The sequence below is a fragment of the Colias eurytheme genome, chromosome 10 (genome assembly GCF_061535395.1).
Source record: "Colias eurytheme isolate Ceu_HAF_F1 chromosome 10, ilColEury1 Martin Lab GWU primary, whole genome shotgun sequence".
NCBI classification, from domain to species: Eukaryota; Metazoa; Arthropoda; class Insecta; order Lepidoptera; family Pieridae; genus Colias; species Colias eurytheme.
The window spans coordinates 8,650,633-8,674,808 of NC_142989.1; the positions used below are offsets into that span (position 1 = coordinate 8,650,633).

The 24,176-nt window shown below is 31.3% G+C and overlaps 1 protein-coding gene across 2 annotated transcripts in view; it reads left to right on the forward strand.

Annotated features, from left to right (window-relative positions):
- The window catches only part of LOC149905338 (uncharacterized), a 39,314-nt gene that overhangs the window by 12,852 nt on the left and 2,286 nt on the right, over window positions 1–24,176 (forward strand). The window contains exons 1-6 of one of the 2 annotated variants that reach the window (XM_090106277.1): window positions 1,461–1,652; window positions 20,819–21,015; window positions 21,693–21,821; window positions 23,063–23,182; window positions 23,459–23,621; window positions 23,977–24,105. In XM_090106277.1, the coding sequence (XP_089962403.1) occupies window positions 1,591–1,652; window positions 20,819–21,015; window positions 21,693–21,821; window positions 23,063–23,182; window positions 23,459–23,621; window positions 23,977–24,105 (800 nt within the window). In that variant the 5' untranslated portion in view covers window positions 1,461–1,590. Of the gene's footprint in view, window positions 1–1,460; window positions 1,653–20,818; window positions 21,016–21,692; window positions 21,822–23,062; window positions 23,183–23,458; window positions 23,622–23,976; window positions 24,106–24,176 lie in introns of those variants that run through there. The other variant, XM_090106276.1, reaches the window with a different exon arrangement.

Here is a 24,176-nt window from a genome sequence, read left to right on the forward strand (position 1 = left end):
TGGTAAAAATGCTTAATTGTATATTGGCACAAAAACTATTCTTAATTTCAAGAAAATTTCAATGTTTTGTACAATCTTTGATTTAAATATATAAAAATAATAAAGGTTTTTTGATTTTTTATTGTGCATATTTTAGGCATATCAGTCGTTTTTAGTGCATATTTCGGCCTTTTTTAGTGCATATTTGCATGCATATTTTGGCATTTTGTTAGTGCATATAATCCGATGTCTATTTATGACGAAAGAGTGATAAAACCCTCATTTAACCGAACAACTTCATAAAGTATTATAATTGTAGTTGTTGTTATTCTGTGTTGTTTTATTTTACTCTACATATTAGATTTATAACAACAGAAGAGCTTTTAATCTATTTCTTCGATGTTTGGGAATTAAGTAAAATAAACACGCAAAAGTAGAGCCAGAAAAGCCGGCAAGCTACTTTATTAAATTTTTCATGGAAAAGCAAATATTACTTCTGAGAATTAAAGAGTGATCTGCGAAATTTAATAATTCTATTAAAGAATCTAATTAGAATCTAATGAGATTTTTTATACCTATAACCTAACCCACCTGTAGGTACCTGTATAAAATTGTTATACTCACATTTCGAAATAATAAAAACAAACAAATAATCATATTGTTGTTTCTTGTTAACAACTTTAAATAAATCTTCGATCTTCTTTTTAGGGTCGATGACCTCTTTGGTAAAAAGCTTGCTTACAAAGTTATATTCACGTAAGGTATAAGTACCTTACAACGTTTTTTGTATAATTTACATTTCTCGTACATTTTTATTTTGTTTTCATCAACTTAAACAATATGAGGCAAGTAGTGAATTTAACAACGGTCGGTGGCCCATTTCCCTGGTAAAGACATTTCCGTAATCAAGTCGATTTCTCCGTGTCGCACGTGTACTACGCAATCTATTTACTTGAACCACGTGGGAGATACTTGGCACGTTCTTATAAAAAAGAATACCTATTACAATAAATTATTACTAAATTATAAATATTAACAAGAATATTAACATAATTGTCTGTGTGAAAACAAAGGACTACCTATAAGATTTGGGAAGTTTTTCCTACCGGCAATTTGACTGACTTGACTGACACATTTGACGAATATGCAAAAAAAATGAAAATATAGCAATTCCAACAAGAAAACTGCTGAATAATTGAAATGAATACAATATTCCGGAAGACCAAGGTGCTTTGTTTATTTAATCGCCTCACGAAATGCGACACTGACCGCATTATGTAGGTACACTCGCGGTCTGCAGCATCCACGTCTACTTTCTATCTTCTGCACCTAGCTGCTGGCTACAAGAATACTATCCTGCGTACAACTAAAAATAGCCTTTATCGTGGAGATTTAGAAGCTAAAATCGATTGTATAGTATTTAGGGCGCGCTAACATCGAGTGCTGTCGTATTTTGAGATGGGTACGTACTCGGCAGTCGCGCGTTGCGCAGCGCCGCAAGTGAGCGTGTCGCTGCTTTGTGTTTTTTTTATTATACATCAAATTTATAGTGTTGTGAATTAATATGACCAGTGAAAATAAAAGCGCGTTTGTGCATCGTTGCTAAGTGCGATGCACTTGCGTGCTCTCTCGTCGCTGGATCAGTCTGCCGGCATGAAGGGACAACCGGTTTGGTAAGACCACCACTTGTGCATACTGATTAGAAAGCCTCTCCAAGTTTAGCCTAATCTTAACATTTAAATGTTTTACACGCTCGCTCATGTAGAACACACTTGAAGCTTTGAGAGTCATAAGAGCTTTCATCTACATTAAATACAAAACGTGATTCATAATATTATGCGTTTAGATAATAAAGTTTTTAGGAGTAAAAAACTATTTATAATAGCATGATGAAATTGGGGTATCTTATTTTAGCAGCCATATAAAAGAGATGTAGAGTTGAAGAAATAAAGTTCGATTATTTATAACGGCAATATATTTTAGAGTGCACTCATAATAAGGATTGTATTGTATTGAACTAGCTTTAAATCATATTATGTTCTTACTTACTTAATAATAAAACGTATAAAATATTCACATTGAAAATAATTCAGTATCAATATCTATCTCTACCATCACGTATTCTTGCGAAAATTATGTGCGTGTCAATTTTAGAGAAAATGTTGGATTTTAAAATGAAGTATACCGTTCGTTTTCATATTTTACGTAATCACCAAACAATAACATTGCGTTAGATAAAGCCGAAGCCAATTTGTTTATATCGGACTTTGTTTGTTATTCACGCTCTACGTGCTTCGCCTGTTCCTTTACTACCTCCTAATCATTACTTCCTCACTCAAAATTAGTAAATATGTAATTTAAAATATAGCATGAAATCTTTGCATGAAATACAAATTCTTTAATAAGTTATTATTTATTATATAGAATTAAACAGACACACACATTTTGTCTATTTAATTTCTTATAATATAGGTATACACCCAAACAATTGTTAACGTACAAATAAAAATAATTCGGCCCCACATCTAACAATTGAATAATTTGATAAGTGATCATTTGGCACCCCTCGTCTTGTACACGTCACAAAAGCTCGTGTCTTTTATCTAAGAATTTTCCTCGACTATCGTATTTCTCTAAAGGGTAAACAAGGCTATTTGCCCCACGCCAATATCAGGACCGACAGACGCCAGCCGATATAGTTTAAGTAAACTATCTCGATGTGTTGACAGGCACCGTAACTTGATTAGTTTGTCCGTCTTACATGCCTTTTATCGAAGTTCAATATTCATATTTATGCTCCATTTTGTAGCAAGCTTTATAGACATGATTTTTTGCCATTTTGTGAACGTTTCCAATTTATATTTTGAATTTGAGCAACATCGTGGATCAACAAGGAATAAAGATTAAAGACTAATTAATATTCGCTACAGATTCCCTGATGTGACCCCAGTGCCCTAGTTTTGTTTAGAAATAAGGACCATTTTATTCTGAAATGGGGCAGTTTTGCTCATAAATAATTGTTTAATTATTCATTTCACGCGTTTCAAGGTCTTCAGGACAATGGAACCACTCTGAATAATAGCCAATTCACACCCTCTTCATAGTTAAAAGAATGAGGATAGAAAAAGGAAGCACACAATTGGATAATACGACCATTCCGCTATAAATAGAATATAGAGCAAATTATACGATACACAACTGAGATTACCGTTCTATTTCTTAACAACATTTAATTTGTTTTCTTACTAAGAACTTTTTAGATTAAAATTGTGTAATATTGATTGCTTTATTTTGGTTCATTGATAATAATGCTCAATACCTAGATAAGATATGAAGGAACTGAATGTAGGTATATATAGTAAATAAATAAATAAATCTTTATTGGCTCAAATGTGATACACAAGTTATTATTTTATGGAAAAGCACATTCGCCAGTTATACTGGCATGCAAACATAATTTCACAGCTCCGCATAATCAGAAAAAATAAAATTATTACATAAACATTACATACTTATTATAGTTAAGTCCAAATACTTATTTATTACAGTAAATCGAGTAATGAATATTTTTTACACCGTTTTTTATAAATACATATTTGCTGCAAGTTTATACTTTAAGAGCATAATATTTATTAAAGATGTGAATAGTAAATACATGAATGCTCTATTAACATATATTTTAAAATTATTTAGTTTAGTAGGTACCTATGCAAAAATCAGCTAAGTTCCTCTAATTAAAAGCGACGTGTAGACAACGCAACCTAATTGACGTGTGATTGAAAGTTGATAACAAAATTGTGTATGTAGATTTAAAGCTAAAATAAAAAATCTATAGGCTATAGAGTCATATCAATTTATGTGTACCATATACATTTACAAATTATAAAGTCTATTCACGTATACATTAACCCGGCAATAAATAAATAGTGGGTCATAGGAAATTATTACATTTCCTTAGCGTGTTTTATGCTTATTACCTATGTTACAACTTTAAAAGTATGTCGACAGGATTAGATTATTCGGGCTGTAAGTTCTATAATGTACTTCCTTTGTACTTCGCCTCTACCCATAAAAATGTTTCTGACAATAAAATTATAGCTGTCTTTAAAATTTTTAATCGTTAAAGGTAGTACTGAAATGATTCCATTATTTTGAAAATAAACCCATAAACTGAAGATTCATTAATTCCCGTAACCTCATATCTACAAGTTAATAACAACACTAACCTATATTATATTACATGTAACTATTAGTCACATATATTCCGAACAATAAGATTAACGTCTACTCTATTTTCCTATTCATTATTCATCAATAACGCTATTAATTTGTAAGCGATAAAATTTTGGACGTAAATCTTCATTTCACATAGAAGTCATGCGGCAATTTTAAACTTGTTAATGTTTCAGGAAGTCTCTCTCATTTAAAAGTTATAACCACTGTTTGAGATTATTATCATTAAACTGCACATTGTTGTCATAGCTCAGATGCTGATTAAAATTACTCCATACGGCTATTCAGTTGCGTTGTTACTGCAGTTATGAAACTATTATTTAAAACAACTGAGAGAAGACAATATAGACGGCAGTTTGTATTTCATAATATTATAGCCTGTTATGATAAAGAATGAAGATTTCTTATGAGACGTAAATTATTTTTTTTATATTTGTAGAGAATTTAGATTTGTAGAGCCAGGGGGAAGATATTCGTATTTAGAGTAGACATTTAATTTCGCATTGAAAACCAAGTAAATCGGACCTATCAATTAGTGTAGATTGTACAGACTACAACCATTGTCTCAAGGCAAGCAAAAGAAATGAAAACATTCTGAATAGTTGCTATAAGTGAGAAGTGTTTGCAGAAGCAACGATCTTTTGTCAAGTCATTTATTATTTCAGCGGGGTTGCTTGTCTGCCAACTTTTAGAAAAAGACTTCGAGCAAAAAAACTTAAAAATACAAAATATTATGTCACTTTCCTTCCACCTTTATCTATATTCCACATTTACAAAACTCTAATGTTTTAACTTTTAATAAAGTATTTACAAAATTTAATACTTATTCTTTCGCGTATTTGTTAGTTGCTTCTTTGAGTAATAATTAATAACAAAAAAATATAACTCGTTAAATGCAAAGAATTTAACACACCTACATTTATATAACAGAAGCGATGAAACTATATTTAAGAACAATAGCTTGATCTCATTCTCATGCAGAATTTATGTTTGGAAAGTGATAATACTAAAATTACCTAATTACAATAAAAATAAGGAACAATTATGCATGTAATTTAAATACAGTAGGTACGTGATTAATCATGTTTATGAACGTTATTGGGATGTTGCTCGTAATAAACAATCATTTAACCAAATCAGGTGAACTGTACATAATTATTACCTTTACGTAAAATTTCGGATAAGTATAGCATAGAGTTATAGGTAAAGAGCATTTCGAAAGGTCATAAATCTAGTTCACCATTCGCCTTTCATCTCAACATCGAAAAGTAGGTCAATGAAAAGAAAATATAAAGTTCAATATTTCTTAGAAATTTACTAATTGATCCATTTCCAATACCTAATTTAGTCGATAATTTGAGCGTCATCGATAATTAGTAGCTTCCTGTTAACTGTAAACAGTTTGTAATACAAACAAAACATTGATTCATACAGTCTCGTTTAAGCCATTATTGGGTAAATATTTGCAAGCGCTTTAAGACTGAAAACCGAGATGGCGAACGTAACCGTAAACACGCGTGTTGAAAAGGAGGATTCTAGGCCAGGAGAATCTATGACACATTTATACCGATCTTATATTTCTTTGCAGTTTTTTCAACAATAAGCTATAGAACTTCAAAATTAGGCTACATCTTCGTCCATATTCGATTTGTTTTTCTATGTCAAATTATATGTATAACGAGCTCCTATATCGTGACTATTAATAATTATTAGATTCATGTATCGACAAAATTGTTAGCAAGTAATTATGTCGTTGAAATAGAATTAATGACCTCACTTTGTCGACATGTTTTGATACACCAACTATGAAGTTTGTATGGTTCATTTACACTATAATAGGGACACTTAATTTATTACGAAGGTATAAGTATAAAAATTGGGTACAATCGAATTAAATTAATTAATATGCGTGTCATTCAGTGATTAGGGTGCGATCATATACATATATTAATGCGCAATGATGTATGTATATGGGCTCTTAGATATACAAATGAATTACACTTTTATAGACCGACTACGAATTAATCGATTCAGGTACCATTTGCATTGGGTCAACGAACCGACATTTTGTACGAAAATCCTGTTTATTTTTTGTTGTATCGCCAGACATATTTAGGCAATGATACACTGGAAAGAGGTTTTTGTTGTATGCCAACAGGTATTTTATAAGAATATAAATAAAATAAAGTCGCAACACTTAAATAAGCTGCTGCTATAATCATTACACAAAATAATGCGGTACAATACTTACTTACATAAGTTGTCTCGAAGCAATAAACAGAAATGATTGTTTTAGAAATCGTTTAGAAATTTTACTCTATCACGCGATATATATTTAGAAATATTTAAACAATAGAGTAAGAGGCATGTAAAAATTGTGTTCCCCGTGTTAGTAGCTCAGAGTAGATACAGTAGGATATATTAAATTATATTGTATGAGCCTATTAACGACAGAGTACTTTTAATTATTGCAAATTATGAATTCATATTTGGCTTTATAAAAAAATCGCGCAGACTTTCGAAAAAAAATTATAAAAACATGAACTTTCAAGCACTTCAACTCAAAACATAAATTCACAAAAGAATCGCAGACGTCATTAAAATTTTAATACCTACCGAGGAACGAGCCTTGCAACACCCAGGATAATTTTCATGTGCATTCACCAACAATAATTAATTGGTGTGTATATACGGCAATGTGAAAAGTGAATTAACTTTGCTGTATGCAGCTTTTCATTTTCAATGCGGTACTTAAACGTGAATGTTTTTAGATTTATTTTGTTGCATGTTAATTGCAATAATATGCAAATAGCTCATACTAAGGTTATAAAGTTTGAACGATTTGCCATAGTTGTTTAAATTGATAAACATCAAAATTTCACAAGGTAAAGTAAATTACGTCCTTTGATGTATTTCCTTTATACCTACTTTAAATATTTAAAACGGTACAAAATACACAATCTGCTTTTAAAGATGCGCAACCTGCAATGTTTATGCTATATTTAAAATGCATACATCATCTCATCTATTAATCAGCTTCCACAAATATTTGCACAATGATGATATAAACGTCACGTTCGTAATAAATATTTATGATCCTATCAAGTTTAAATTTATGTATCCCATGTGATTCTCTAAACTCTAAATTAAATGGATTCATACCAATAAGTTTCCTAAAATAATTAATAACATAATAATTTTAATAACATCATACTTATAATTACAACTATTCTACTCAAAATTCACATAATATTCGATGGTAAAAAGCGTACGAGTTACGACAATATGTTCTATTGTCTTTCCTTTACAGTTTTTGCTAAAAAGTTAAAAACATTTGACCTTAAATGTTTGTTACCTATGTGTAAATTCTGACGAATCACCCGTCGTTGGTATTTCATGCTTTCTAAACAGCAATCCGCAAATGTCTGCAACTAATAATTAGCCGCTAAATTATTATAATATGTTCGTGTTTAGTTTATGGTGAAGGAAACATCTCTGACTGCCACGGTCCCGACCTTCGGCTTGGGTCACGGCTTTCACGCAAAACGACTTATTCCGATATAATACCGCTTAAGATCGCTCCTTTAGCACGCTAATGTTTAACAATTCATCGCATTATTACGTCAAGTCACGACAACATTTATAAATCATTTATTGAAAACGCGCGACATTACGACGTCATAAAAGACAAAATTGTCGAAATTCTCTCATGGCGAGGCTTAATAGTTAATAATAGCTCGTCGAAAATATTCCAATCGTCACGCCACGTGCTGATGATGTATTTATAGTCAATCGGCTGTATAGTCTTGCATTTTTAATAAGATCAAGAAACCCTATACATAACATAAGTATGTAACATGGCTAATTACATAAAAGTCTCAGTTATGCTAATGGATAGAGCGCATAGGGCACGAAGGTAACATAACGTAGGTATGTTTTAATTGAAGCTTTTATACTGGGTTATTTGTACAATATACACGCGACACATTATATTTTCAAGCTTATAATTACATAAATAAGAAATGTTATTATATAATACCTTACCTATATATTTTCGTACGATATTAATTTCTGAAATCTCAGTCGCTCTTACAATTTTATTGAATGTATGATGTATAATGAATGATCGAAACATAAAATAACTCAGAAATTTATTTGCCAAAATGCAAACAATTATCGTCTACATCGAGAAACGACTGTTAATAAAAAAACATGAAAATAACGTATCCAATTGGGAAACATTTTCATTATTCCGGATACAATACGTACCTACCTATACCAACTGAGACTCGCTCTTTTAAAAATTACCTAATAGAACTCCAGTTAGTATTTCCCTCAGGACTCTACCTAACCGACTATTGAGTGGTACTCGAATAAAGCTTTCAGCAAATACAGCATTGTAAGCTTAAAAGCTAAAGCGAACTTCAGATTAAATGAAATATGTACCAATATTATGACTTAGAAGCTGGATGAAAATTTTTTTTTCTATTTATTGTTAAAATAATTTTAATAACATTATCTACTTGTAAAGTTGTTTAAATTTTGTCCTGTTGTCATGTTGTCATTTGTCCATAAACTAAATTCGATCGACGACGGAAATTATCACAATATTTCTACATGTATATTTTATTTCATGAAAACTTGAAAGAAAATTTTCGCGAAATAAAAATACGTTTTTACATCAAGTCCATCACGAGTAGTACAAAGTCTGAGAATACCTACGCCTGACTAAAAATATCTTGAAGAGGGAAGTATATTCACATGCAATCTTTAGAAAAATGAATACACAAAGAGCCACCCGAGAGACCTACTAAAAGTTTGCATTAATATACTGGGACGAATGAAAAATAATTTCTTAGGTCAGACTGAATCATTGAAATACTTACACCTAACGGGTAGAGTATGAAAATATATTCTGCTTTGTCATAATATTATTTTATTTTAAAAAGCCATTATATTATCAGAACTGCGAAGATCTTAGATCAACACTTGTATTGCATCACTCTTAGGTCACTCATATAATATTACTAATAAAATAATAATAAACGTAGAAACCCCAAGTACGCGCGAAGTAACTAATTCAAATACCAATTTAAAGATATTCTCCAAATCTTAATCTTTTTAATGGCATATCCACCTTAAATCCGCATTAATACGCTTACCGAAAACATATAAATACGGACAATTGACAAAAGACATGTTATGTGATATGTTCGACCGAGACCTAACAATTGTATGGCTTTAATGAGCTTTTAAACTAGGTTCTTAATTATGAATTTTATCAAATATTAACTTTCTATTAGGTACATTCTTTAAATTCTTATCTTATTTAAATATACCTATCATAAAAAAGTTAAAGCTAAGTCTTAGTTGATATATTTAAAATTTAGATGGATCATACTTTTATTTTTAATTAATTAACGCACGTCAGCAGCGTTGATTTGTACAGTTTATTTTATATAATATTTTTTAAGTAAAAGTGAGTACATACTTACAAATAAATAGGTACAATAATCCGAGAATTCATTGAATCGCTTCAAAAAGAGCCTATTTTCAGTAACAGCAAGTGATTGAAAAGATTGACCTGCCAAAAAATGATGCCTAAGAAAATGTTCAAAAAACGTCGACAATTTTGCTGATGACGCAAAAAATTTTCTTTGTGGGTTAACGACAACGCCTGTAGCTCCTGAAATAGGGCAATGTTCATACGTAATTATGTGGACTTTTTCATATCACGTAGTAAACAACAATGCACATAAAGAGATTATTAAATTGTTACTACATTTTAACTAAGTAAAAATTACATGCTTTGTTTCAGTGTTACCATTAAAAAAACATTTTAATGTTCTAAGATATAACTGAAACTAACACACAGTTTGTCAATATAACAGCTTGTAAATTTTATTATTAGGGTTCGTAATGACATAGAGTGCACAAATAAACTCATCTGGGTTGGATCCCACATCCGCTGTAGTGCGCCGGATGCCGCTATTACAGGCAACAACGCAAATGGAAATAACTAGAACCAATGATCTAAGTATCCTTTATTACCTATATTGTGTTGAGTTTATCGCAGCAACAATCTATCGAACTCATACATTCTGAAACGTGGCTACTTACTTATTATTATTGGCTACTAGTTATTATTCTGTGTTATTGGTAAGAGATAACGTAAAGGCTTTGTTTCAATTTTATTGTACTGACAATAAAATAATGTGTAATGTAGAAACATGTGTATTGTGTTATATTTTTATACATAATAACATGTTATTCGTTATTAGTTATTACTCATTGCCGCTCTATATCAACTATTGGAAAGATACAATACAATTTGTATAACACATGTATTGTTATGATGACGTTTCATATTTCTGAAGGAATAAATAAATAATAAAATAATGCATTAAAATTATTGTTAATATTGTTCGTGCTTTCTTAAAATTTAAATTATAGCGTATCGTTATAATTTCAAAGGCTTTATGCCCGTAGAAAAATTATATAGAATAATTTACAAGATAATGAGAGTCATTATAACAGAAAGTTAGTTGGAACGTATGAAGTAGGACAGGCTTATTCTTCTGTTAACAAAAGCCTTGCTAACAATATAGCATGTACTACTTTAATATCTTGACACGGGTCAACTTTACAATGCAAAATTGAATATTAGACTAGTTTTTATTGTACATACTTACCTACTTACGTCTAGGCCTACTACTTCATACTACACTTCATAAAGGAACTACTAGTAGAAGCACAATCAATAACAGAAATAGTTTTAATTTACTTATACGGAATACCATACCTAATTTGTAGGTATATGCCTATATTGGATTACCTAGCTCTAAATGTTATATGACACAGACACGTAGATTCTAACATGACTTTCTTAAAACACAACGAACTAATGCTCAAGACATTTTTAAGTTTGTGACACATAGGTAAACATTTTAGCAATAACTGGAATATCTCAGCAATGATACAGTGAAGCATTGTCTATATAATGTGTATTACATATAGAACATATTTTTACTAAACTACGTCATTCTATTATTAGCAAGAGATATAAAAATGTATGTACAAACATTGAGTTCAGCTGATAACTCATGCGAACTTGTTAATTTAAGAATAAGTTGTGTTTTGTTTAAGATACGTTTAACATAATATGACAAGCATGTTGTATTTACAAAATAATGAAATATTTAAAAAATAAAGTCACGCAATTACCTCTAGACATAAACAATTAATAATGTAAGACTAATTCATTAACCGAATTGTTATTGCTACAAAACGTAATAAATTTTATCCCCTATGAATCATAATTATTGTATATTATTTACTAGCGGTCCGCCCCGGCTTCGCCCGTGGTACATATTTCGCAATAAAAGGTAGCCTATATTCTTTCTCAGGGTCTAAAGATTGTCTGTGCCAAATTTCATCAAAATCGGTTGAGAGGTTGAAGCGGGAAAGCGTAACAGACAGACAGAGTTACATTCGCATTTATAATATTAGTAGGGATAAAGTAATGAATAAATGAAAATTATTACTGTTTCGCTATTGCTAGTTTAAAGGAAAGCAAGGTTTAGTAGGTACTACAGCTGTCGGTATCGCATAAATATTCTCAAAGCCGTTTCTATGGCCGCATCATGACCTAATTCTGTTTACGGAGAAGATAGCCTTCACTCTTGACCACAAATTCAAATGTCAAAGCACTTCACCCCTACAAGAACAATAAATTCATATATACTCTGTAATATGATAAAGTACCTAGTTACTTTTGAATTTTTAAACGCGCCCCGCACGCGCTTTCCTTTTCTATGTCTTGTAGTTATCAAATCGATGTAAGAGGATTACGCAACAACTATAACAAGTGACGATGGAGTTCTTCGGAATATTTGGGGAAACTCAAACAAAGATAAAGCTGCTGGTAAAACATAAACAAGAAGTCATATATTAGTTTGCTAAATATGTTTTCGATCATAAGATTGGTTGGATATTGTAAAGAATTTTGAAACCGAATTAGACTTCAAGATAGTTACTTCAAAAGTACTATAGTAAACTAAAAACTATACTGCGTGCTTGTTCTGCATTATATAAATGCTAGATACTACTTACTCAAATATTTTATTCTAGATACGTATGTAAATGAGTATTCAATAACCTATAGAACTTTAAATGTAACAAGCTTATACAAGTTATTCTATCATGAATAATATTGGGAGCAAAAAATTCAAGGTTCAAAGACCTTGCAATTTCATGCTGAAAATCTATTTCTCACCGTCTTATTTACGACAATAGTGACGATCGATGCCATTTCCAATTTCAATTATATCAATGCGGAGATTAATACCCTCTTAATGTATATTTTTATGTATATGTCGTGGCCATATCGTAGATTTGCTCATTTCATGATATGATCGATCATTTCACAAAATGGTCGCATTTCATGAAATGGCCAATTTAGTTTGGCCACATCATGATGTGGCTTGAGCAGATCAATGATAAGAAATCGTTTCACAATATGGCCAACTAAACGCGCGGTTTTTTCATGAAATGATCAAAATTATTTGATTATATCGTAAAATAGTTACATTAATCATAAAGCTTTAACATACCTACAATCTACACATATACTTGTACGCTTCTATAAAATTAAGTAATAAACTGTTATCAATAATAAATTACATGTCAAATACAAGCCTAAATAATGTGTTTCAGAATTCAGTCATTTTAGACTAATGAATTTGTCAACGATGCCACAGCAAAGTAAACAATCGTTACTTATAAAATTAAAGTCAATAATATAAGTGAAACTACATTTTATTATATATCTTCACCAATATTCTAAGGAGGAATTGTTTGAGTCTTCTTATTCAATATGTACTTCCAATTCTGGAACGATTACAAAAGTTTTTCACCAGCAGAAAGCTGCATTTATCCTGACTACTGAGTGACAAAGGCTATATTTCATTTTATTATAAGCCGGGTGAACCAGATGGAGCCGGGATAAGCGGCTAGTCGTATAATATAATTACAGAATTACTACACGTCACAGAGGACATCGTTTTAATAATTATAAAACTAGACAAATGATTCGATTATTTTATATTAAATCTTTTATAAGTAATATTCAATAATGATGAGACATTTTACTTAGTTATTGTTTTAATAGATATACATATAAAGCTTTTTAATTTAATGTTTTCTCATTATAATAATCGTTTAGAAATACATTTGTTGCTTCCAAAAAAAACCTCAAGGACTTGACGTAGTTCTGACTTCCGAGTTCCGACGCCTAAAATAACTAATTGGTGATTTACACGGTATTTTTCGTAAACATGTATAACATCTACAGTAAATCGGATATAAACCGTAAATTATGCAATACGTAGGTATTAACATTGCTTTTATAAGAACGTAATAATTATAATAGCGTGCAATCATAACTGTTTATAAAAATATTATTCAAATAATTTGTTTAGGAAATTAAAAAAAATTCGCGTGCTAACTCGTTAACAACAAAGGTCAACAATTCATCACAAGGTTATTTTAAAAACAAATATATCTCTGAAAATAACGACGTAGATACTCCAGTCTCGACACAATCAAATTATGAATGCGAAAAATCGAAAATAGAATACTGGCTTATGGCTTATAGCAATTGTAGATCCCTTCTTTGATATTCTTATACAATCAACTAGTTTGTCTGATCCGATAAGTATTTAAGTGTATAGGATTATATATATAAGCTTAACTAGCGTCGTATCTTTAATCAGCTTCTTAAGGCGTATACCTAATGTGGGCCACAACGGGACATAGTCCGTTGAACTTGCACCGTTTCCGCGCCGCTGCACTTGCTGGCTGCGTCTTACAGCTTATAATCTCTATTTAAAAGTAATCATAGATAGCAAAGGATTTTTTCCAAATATATTATAAGCTAATGCCCAAGTTTCTATAAGTACTCACATTCACAGATTACTTTAGGTATATTATCCATTGCAGAACAACTCTCGATCACTTGAGATACGGAAACCACTGACATGCATAGTGTCAGTTTTATGGGCAATTGGCAACCAATATAACGCGAACGTGCTAACAGACGTAACTTTTATGTAAATGTTTCAGTGACCTTTGACATTTAAAATAAATTTCCGAAATGTATCGTAAGTTAGGTACATGTAGTGCTGTTTACAATAATACTATAAATTTTAGATACTATTGTCGGCAATTAAACACAATACCTATTAGATATACTTAATAAATATATCACGATATACATTAAACATCTAAGATTATTCTTCAAAGAAAGATGACTAGGTTCATGAATCATGACGTAATACATAACCAAGCGCCGTAGAATAAAGTTAAATATCGTGAGTAATAAGAATCTCTTTAGTGCAATTACCTATTTGATTGACGTTTTTATTGACGCAAAGACAATCTGTAACTTGTAAGCAAAGGTTTTCTAATCTTACTTCACTTCAAATTGAAAAAGTAAACAATGTAATGCTTTGCTGTAAGGTATCTATCAATACAGCAACATCATAATATATTGTTGTAAAAAAAATCTTCATCATATACTTATAGAATCATTTAAATATTTAAAATTGTTATATAAGTATCAAATTTTTTTTCTGTATGATATAAATATGCTGTCCACTTAACCGCGATCAAATAACAAAGGAAGACCGGCATCATTGACATTCTGTACACGAGACGAGTTCCGTTGAAAAAGGAAATCTGTTTGTAACAAATGAGCGGAACTTCCGTCTGTACGCGAATTAAAACCTCAATAATTATTACATATCCTCACATAAGTTGGCTTCATTCTGTCCCCTATTTTTCTTAGAATATAAATTAAAACTTCGTGACATCATAAAACGATTGAACATAACAAAGGTCAACAATATTTATAAAAATAACTGAATATTATGTGTTGTACAATTCCAAGAACTAATTTTATTTTCTTACAAGACAATGCAGTTAAATGCCATTACAATAAATCGATGAAATCATTGACATCGTTTTTAGCCTCAAACGTCTGCAACCAAACTAAATGGCAGGATATGACCGTTCAAAGTCCCCTTGTCACTCAATTTGTGTGGGGGACGTACTATTTCTGAACTGTCTGGTCTCACACGTTGATACATAATGCCCCCTGCCGACCAGAATAAATAGCTGTGAGCGCCTGAGCGGTGGCCGCGTCTGCGTTCACTTTTCCTAATTATAAACGATTATAGCTGGACAATTTGAAAATACTTATCCGTTATTAGCGGTGGCAATGATCCCAGTTTGTTTTGAAACTCAAACTCAAAACATTTATGTATTCAATTAGACTTCTAGAAGCACTTTTAAATCGTAATAACATATTTTTAACATTTACCATACCGATTCGGAAAGCAGTATCAATGTAGAAGAACCGGCAAGAAACTCCATAGTTGCTCTTTTGAACATTATTATAACAGTAAAGAAGCACGTATTACATTATTGTGGATATCAGTTTTAAATGAAAATAATTATGTTCCCACGATGCAATTATTTTAACTACGCGACCGAGTCTTGACTCTTTGAGAGTTTATAATTAAATCATCAAAAGGAATTCCTGTACATATCGCAATTCGCATTCTTACTTGTGGACAGTAAACGTTAGACGCATTGTTTCATTTTATATTTGAAATTGAAGATCTCTTGTATCAAAAAACGTCTACGAAATGTATATTGTATACCCCGAGATTACGTGATACATCTCCAAAGAATTTTTGATTTGGTAACAATTCTTTCGTTTCTTTATCGAATGCCGTAAACTCGGAATAGCTTTCATTCGTATTACATCGAAACTCGACAGCTACAGAAAAATGCCGATATTAGTGTAAAATGAGAATACCGAGTGACAACAGAGCCTGCATCTCGATACTTTAGTAGATATCGATTTGGCTTTTAATGAAAGATTCTTGACTTAGCAACGCCCTAGAAATTGGGAATCCAAATTATTTAGATAAATATATTCTACTTTAGGTAAATATACTCGGTAGGGTAAATAGTATTATTTGGATGGAAATTTGGTAATGAAATTAGGAAACTGTAAACAACTATGCTAAAAGCTCCACTTAACTCAGATCAACAAAGGAGTTATTTATCAAGTTATTGAGATTGAAGATTATGATAATATTGAAAAAACATATACTTTAGTTTATTGGCATCATTGTTTGTCATTGCAAATACAATAACAGTACAAATACAAATACTTTTTGTTAACTCTTTGTAAAAAATCTATATTTAAATAGAAATCGTAAAAAATGTACCGTAACATCCGCATTCAGCTTCCGCCGGTAAATTCGATATCACAGTCATTGATTCGGAAACAGTACGGTACTAGTGATTTAGGGCATTTACCAATTAACTATTCCCTTTTAATTTGCATAAACTGTACTAAAATACTAATTTTGTTTAATAGCTCTCAGATGCCTTTTATATATTATCACTTGCCACTTTACTCTACTCTTATTTTAAAATTTATAAATCATCAATTTATTTTATCATTTTACACACAACCTTAATTATATACTTTCTATTTTACACAAATTAGTTTTCACTACAATAGATATGCTAAATTAATAAGATTAACCGAGTTACATTTAGCAAGTTATCACTCATCATCATGAAGAAAAAAATTGCAGGTGAAAGACTTCTATAATAGTTTTAGTACTCAAATCTTAAAAAGAAATAATTAATTTTCATCACTGTGCTAAGTATAACAACAACATTTATGCCAGATAAAAGGATACCTAACTCGTAACAATACAACAGTAGATGCATTATACTTTTGACCTCAGTTGACCTCGAACAATTAATAAATGCTTAAAAATAAAAATAATCTGAATTTCTTGAAAGTAACAAAGTTATTACGCGTAATATTTGGTCGGAGTAAACACCATCAATCTCCATTCCTGAAAGCCCCGTCAATAAAATACAAATTCTTTTCGTTGCCCCGACGTTCATTTATCTGATATCCCGTAGTATACGAGTTTCATATACTTATTTTTTATCGCTTTTTTCATCAATATTAATAAATATCTGTTTACAATATTGTACCGACATCGATCGATTATTGGATTTAATTTCATTAAAAAATGTAGAGATCGAAATCTCTACTTTCTCTAATATGTAATTGTGTCCACAAATAATATACAATTAGATAAGTATTTTATTCCATAGTTTGTATTTTGCGTACTACTTCGCTCTACCAAAAAAAAAAGTTTCTGATTTGAATAGTCCAAGAAAACATTTTGGCTGAAATTCGAAATGCCACATACACTTACAATAAGGTATTTATTACACGCATGACTGTGCGATTAATGATTTTCTTTATATGTCGTATTGCGTCAGTTGTGAATTACATAAAACGTTAGAGTATTGGCACAATGCTGTACATGACATACCTAGTACCTACTCCAATACAAACCAGTCACCAATTCACCAAGTGACAAGAGCACATCGTCACAAACAGTCGGCGGAAGTGAATTAAGCGAAGCGGCTATTGTTGTATATTCACATAGCATGTACCTATGTAGCTACCGTTCATGTTATTCATTTTAACAAGTCATTATAATACGTAGATTGGGATGAGCATATTTTATATGCAGTAAAACTGTGACAGCACATCCAAATATTATTATGAATAAATAATTTTCACATATTAATAATACCCCGTAATGTTTTTAAATTATGAAATCATATTAGAGCTTGTATAAATAATATCAAGTCTAATAATGATATTACTGAAAATTCAGTTCGGGAGCCTTCATAAAAAAATCATAGTATGGTCCTCGGATTTGGTTTGGTTGCTGAGTTGTACCATAGATTAGAATTAGATACTAGGTTGTAGAGTCGTAGAGTAGTCGGCCATTTATGGGATATAAATAACATAACACCAATTATATCTTAACCATTTAGATCTTCCATTGTATTATAATATCATGCCTTAAATGACAACATATCCTCATTATTATATTTTATACGCTCGTGGCATATTTAAATACATGAATGATTTATTCATTCTAAATATTTAGTAGGAATAAATTATTTTACGTAGGTACACAGCACATACCTTTGAATAAATATGCAAATATTTGTACGCATTATCTATTTAATTATACACTATTTAAACTCGTGTTTATGAAGGTCATCGTTTAAATAATTTCATAGATATTTACTTATAGACAAATAAAGACCCTACGTATCAGTTATTACTATAGGTATTTTGTAAGTACATATTACTATAGGTACTTCTTTAGAAACATTTAATCTGTATTTGAGATAAAGTTGGGAAAATGCATCAGTCTGAAAATTCGTGTAGAGCCTGATTCAGAAATGAGTACGTTACCTAAAAACGAAATTATTTTACCTTCTTGTTATTTGAATAGAACCCTATATTATATAAAGCACTTGTTACATAACCTTGATATCGATTTAGGTTGCAAAATTTTTCATTTGAATTTTTTTTTTATATGATCAACGGTCTATATGCGAAATTAACAATCTATAAGTAAATGAATCTCACGAATATCTTTTTATCTCTTCAAACCGGCTATTTTGTTTTTATCAATGCTTCCCACACATAAATCAAATCATCTCAAAATCACTGACTTTCTTGACATGCGAGAAATTAAGGATTTTTCTTTCTGCTTTCTAATTTATGTGCCTCCATAACTTGCAACGAAAAAAATTACTCGGCATTAACATTTTAAAACGCAAATTGATTCTGAATACATTCAAATGACTACAGAAAATTCTGAAGAATTCACAGTAAATGTTGCCAAAAAGATGTGTCCTCTATTCCGAATTACCACGGAATTAGTTAGTAAGAGCAATCACGTTTCATTTCACGTGTTCACGTGACGAAATGAACACCTTACCTACATAGCTTTGCCAAGGAAAGCCTGTAATGCGATCTATATAGGTACTTCTGCTATAAGTCGACAAAGTCGCGTGTGAGAAATCTAAACGTTAAAAAGGTCACGCAATAACTATCAGATGTTAGTTAGCGTTCAGCCAACATAAAATATCGTCGCAAGTACAGATAACAAAATTTCAAAGTTATTAACTATTAATAAAATTGCACAATATATGTACAAACCTTAAGAAAATTTTCCAATGTATTCCTTGTTTATCGATAATTGTTCACTATGCAGCGATAATACGTCGGTTGCGACTAACAATGCCCACAAAATCGCGAACTATTTCAGTTTTACGATTTCATTCTGCTTTTTGTAAATCTGACTTTAACGAGTTTTTTGTACATTATTCTTGCGCCTTAATCGCATCCGTTGCGTATTCTTATTTGTTCTAAATACACAAACATATGATTAAACTTAAATCACGATTATTTTCAGTGCAGTAAAATATTTATCCCGCTTCATGCAAGTAATCTTGTTTTTTGCGCATTTGCAATTAAATTAATAGCCTCTAATTATTTATTATATGTTCTTTAAATCTTTAATATCCATGCTATTATTTTATTTTAAATCGCTCTATTTTAATATATACTCTTACGTACATAAATAGATGTAAACTGCTGAACGGATGCGAATTAAATTTGATAGATTTACTAAGACAAAGTCAGGGCGGGTGCCGTTGTTATTAGATATCGAGAATATTGTGTCATTTCGCACAAGCACGTAATGATATCTCAAGGCGAGGCAAGATTATATTAGGATTCTTTCAGTGAGCCAAGATTGTGTAACTTGGAGTACATCGTGCGATAGCAATTAATCCTAATGCTAATATTTCTCTTTCACTTATCTTTAAAATTCACAGCACATTTGACTTCTTAGTATTACAATTATTAATCTAGAAGGTTAAGAACCTTCTGTTTTGTTTTCACAAATCAGCAAATTAACAATTAACGTATCCTTGTTAAAGCGGATTAAAATAATCGCTTTAACAGTTAACTCATTATAGTTATTTGAACACTGCGTTATGATCATTACGAATAACGTATAAACAATAAACATATTGTTAATCAGTTTGTACAAAACTAAATGAGATAAAAAGAAAGCTTGAAAGTGGAAACTTCCTAAGACAAGAATATACTTCGAGATTTTATGAGCCATAAAATCAAATGGATTTATAAAACACAAATATTGTGTGTGTATATTGTGTATCTATTTGTGTTTTATAAATAAAACACAAATAGATACACAATACCAGGTATTGTGTATACCACTAGAACAGTATTAGAAAGCGTACAATAAAAGTACAGAAACAACACGTTATCTAACTTTATCTAACAAATTGTCATTTTCCATTAAATTATTCGTAAAGAGGGTTACGTTATGAATAATTAATTTTTCATAAAACATATTTCCAAGAAGCGACATAATATTCAAAAGAAACATTTCTTAGTATACATAATTTTCCTGTTAGAATATTAAAAAGACAGGATTTTTACCCCAAATCTCAATTTCGCTGAAGTAAATAACATTTTTATTTTTAATATGAGGTGCTTGAATTTTTTAATTTAAATATTTTATTAAACATTTTGAACAATAACTTACCAAAAATGTCTTCTGATTGAGCCTATTCACTTATTGCATAATTTTCTTTACAGGACAACATCGCCCCCTGGCGAGCCTCTAGTTCGAGCCCCTGTTGGAAAGCCCAGATGTCCGCCTGCAATATCACGTCTTCGAGTAGAAAAAGTTGAAGGTGGCTTAGCAGTCGCCGGTGTCGTCGTGGCTGCCAACTGTCAAATCGTTCTCCCAATATTTGGGTTCCTTTTTATGCTTGTGGGATGCGTTCTCACTGGTAAGTAATCAACTTTTTTTGATGGACCTACCTGACGTGAGTTTTTCTCTACCCAGACATGAGAATTATTATTATATAAATATCTATTATCGGTTTATTATCATTATTTATTATTATATATAAGTATATTTTTTTTTTAAACGCTGACTTTTTAAAACTGTGACATTAGAATAATTATTTAGACATAATTTTATTAGGTATTTAATCGAATTAGTTCAATGTATTTTAATTAAGTCAAATTAATTTTCTAATGTATCAATATGTTATAAACTATACGATTGCATGCCAGTTCAGATGGCGAACACTGTTACGCAATACTTTGTAATACAAAACATCTAATGTACGTGTTCAAGCAATTAATAAATGAATTTGAATTTGAATTTGAATTTGAATTTGACGTTAAACTCTACTTGGCAATAACTCAAACACTGTAACTTTATAAAAAACACCTCTTAGGATTATGGTTTTTTTTTTTCAAAATACAAAACAAACAATATTTCATCTATACTAATAGTAAACATCTCATATTGCCAAACATTTAAACATCCTTTGTGCTTTCTCCAGAAATATTCAGATTCTTAAAATAGTATACCTTGACCTGAAGCATGCAAAACAGCTATCACTATTTATTATCTATGCTAATTTAAGTCTATCTAACATAAATCTATTCTCAACAGCGGCTTCGTATCGCGGTTGCGGTGAAAATGAGGAACCTGACCACTATGCGGCGCGGATCGCCTTCACGGGCAACTCGCGCGTGCTGGGCCCCGTCTGCATTGTTGCTGGCGCACTTATGACGATAGCTGGTTAGTATTTTACATCTTATTTCAAAATTTTGATGACTCCATTTCTTTATGCTAGAGCCTAGAGCGCGTTGCCTATAAGCGACAACCACCATCCATAACCGAAAGGAAATGGATGAGAATTAAGATATTGATGATGGATGTGGAAAAAGATTCGGAGCTCTAGTTGGCCCTTTTCAGCGTTAACTAATTCAAACTGATGGTGCGAAGAAGTAGTGTATCATAATTTATAAAACTTATAGCCAAATAGTCACGTTCACGGAATCCGCCAATATTGGTTGCCGCAGTCAAATTCATAAAGATAAGCGAGGTAGCTTTGTTTACAACATGTAGGTATGTTTACATTGTCAACAATAGCAAAGAATAAAATAATAATCTTAATTTTCGTAGGTGCTACTCTTATCATTTATTTAACTTTAATAGCGTCAAAAAGATTTGCTTTTGGTCCGTTTCCAAAACGATCGTACATAAATGAAACAAAAAAAGACTCTTCAAAAGCGCGTCAGTCACTATTAGTGTATGTAGATTATGGGTGGTATATAGGTATAACGTTGGCAAGTACCTACATAAACATAAAAATCACTGAAAAATTTTTGTTATACGTAACTGGTTCATGACGTCACAATGTCGTATCTCGTAGGTATATCTACGTACTTATACTAAACCGTTCTTCCGAGGTAGTTTCAAGTTTGGCACACGGCCAAACAACAGGGTCTGGAGGGTCTCGAAGCCGAATCTATTTCATAGTTGAGTGAAGTTTTGGTTCCAATAAACGATCTTACGAACCTTACCTACCTTCCATTTGTCCCACTGGAACCAAATCGATTTCAGGAATAATGTATTATTAACATTCAAAAGGGTTTGATTACAATTTCCATACCCTTGTTAGTATATATTAATTACTGCTAATTAAACCGTAAGCCAGACCTTAAATTTAGGTCATTATCAAACCAATCACCACCATATCGTCAAAGTGACCTTTTTAATTAATTTTCCCATTTATAATCTTACATAGAATAAAATAGAAACAATATAATATTAAAACTGCATACCAATTTGTTTAAGGTATTTAAATAATTCAAAACGTGGTCAAACGCTTGCTCGTGATCACGCTCTCTTTTCAGTGTTCGAAACATTGTAAAATACAACATTTTAATTAATATGTTTTGTATGTTTAGCAAACGTATAGCAAAACGTACAATTATTAACTTACCGTTTAATAATACTATGATTTTTGTTTTCAGGAATAGTATTGTGCATATTGATGCGTGCAGCACAGAAAAGGCAACGGCGCCTAGCTTTCCACTGTCCCATACATGGGGACTTCTACCCACTGAGCCCTCAAAATAGTAGAAAATACTCACGTAAGTTATAAAGTTATTATCACAAGTTTTTTGTCCAAATACAAGACTCTTTATTTGCTACACTTTTATATTCTCTGTAGAACCTCAAACAAAACAAAATAATACCGTAAAATATTAAATAAGCTGTAAAAAGCATTTAGTCCTATCAGCATTGACCTGTTTGGTCGAATACGTCTAAAACTTATCAATCAAACTTGCCACACCTATCGAAAAGTTCTACAAAGACATTTAAAAAAATTTAAAAAATGGCGCCAAATATTTTTTTTTCTTTTACAGGCAGCCCCACCGGTCTATGGCGGTTCCTGCGCGGCTGGCTAGGCATGGTGGAAGAGAGCGAGACACCACGCTGCCCGCGATCCGTGGAGCCCGCGTCGCCAGCGAGGGCGGACGCGCCGTGCCCGCCTCCATTACCCTTCTTAGTTCCTAGTGATTCTGTTGTGTGAGTTTATTATGGAATATTAATTAATTAATGCAATACTAATTTGTATCTTTATTAGTTTATTACATATTGCAATACTTTATCAGAATACGCAAAAGAACTAACTTCAATCAAATAATAAAGCGATAGTAATTTTCACCAGAATACATACCTACTGATAACTAAAACAGAACTCAAAGAAATGCGATATATGTATAATTTATGTATAGATCTACTCAGCTAATTTATTAATATAAATACCTAAGTCCTAAACCTTGCTCAATATTCAGTAGTTTCTTTGCAGATTAATTCTTAAAACTTCTTTTTTCTTCTTCTTCTTCTTAAAATTTCTCTAATATCTATCTTAATTTTTCAGAGGCATGGCGTCTATCCTCGGTGCGCCTCTTAGTCCTGAACAAACATTTGGGTCAATAAAGTCTTTGGCAATATCCAGAGAAGTCGCCAGTTTTCCCCTGTCACGGTCGCCGACACCTCCACCCTTAAGGTATGTTCATTTAATTATTTGAATAAGAAGACTCATGAAAATCACAAATACAGCTTGTTTATAAGAACTAC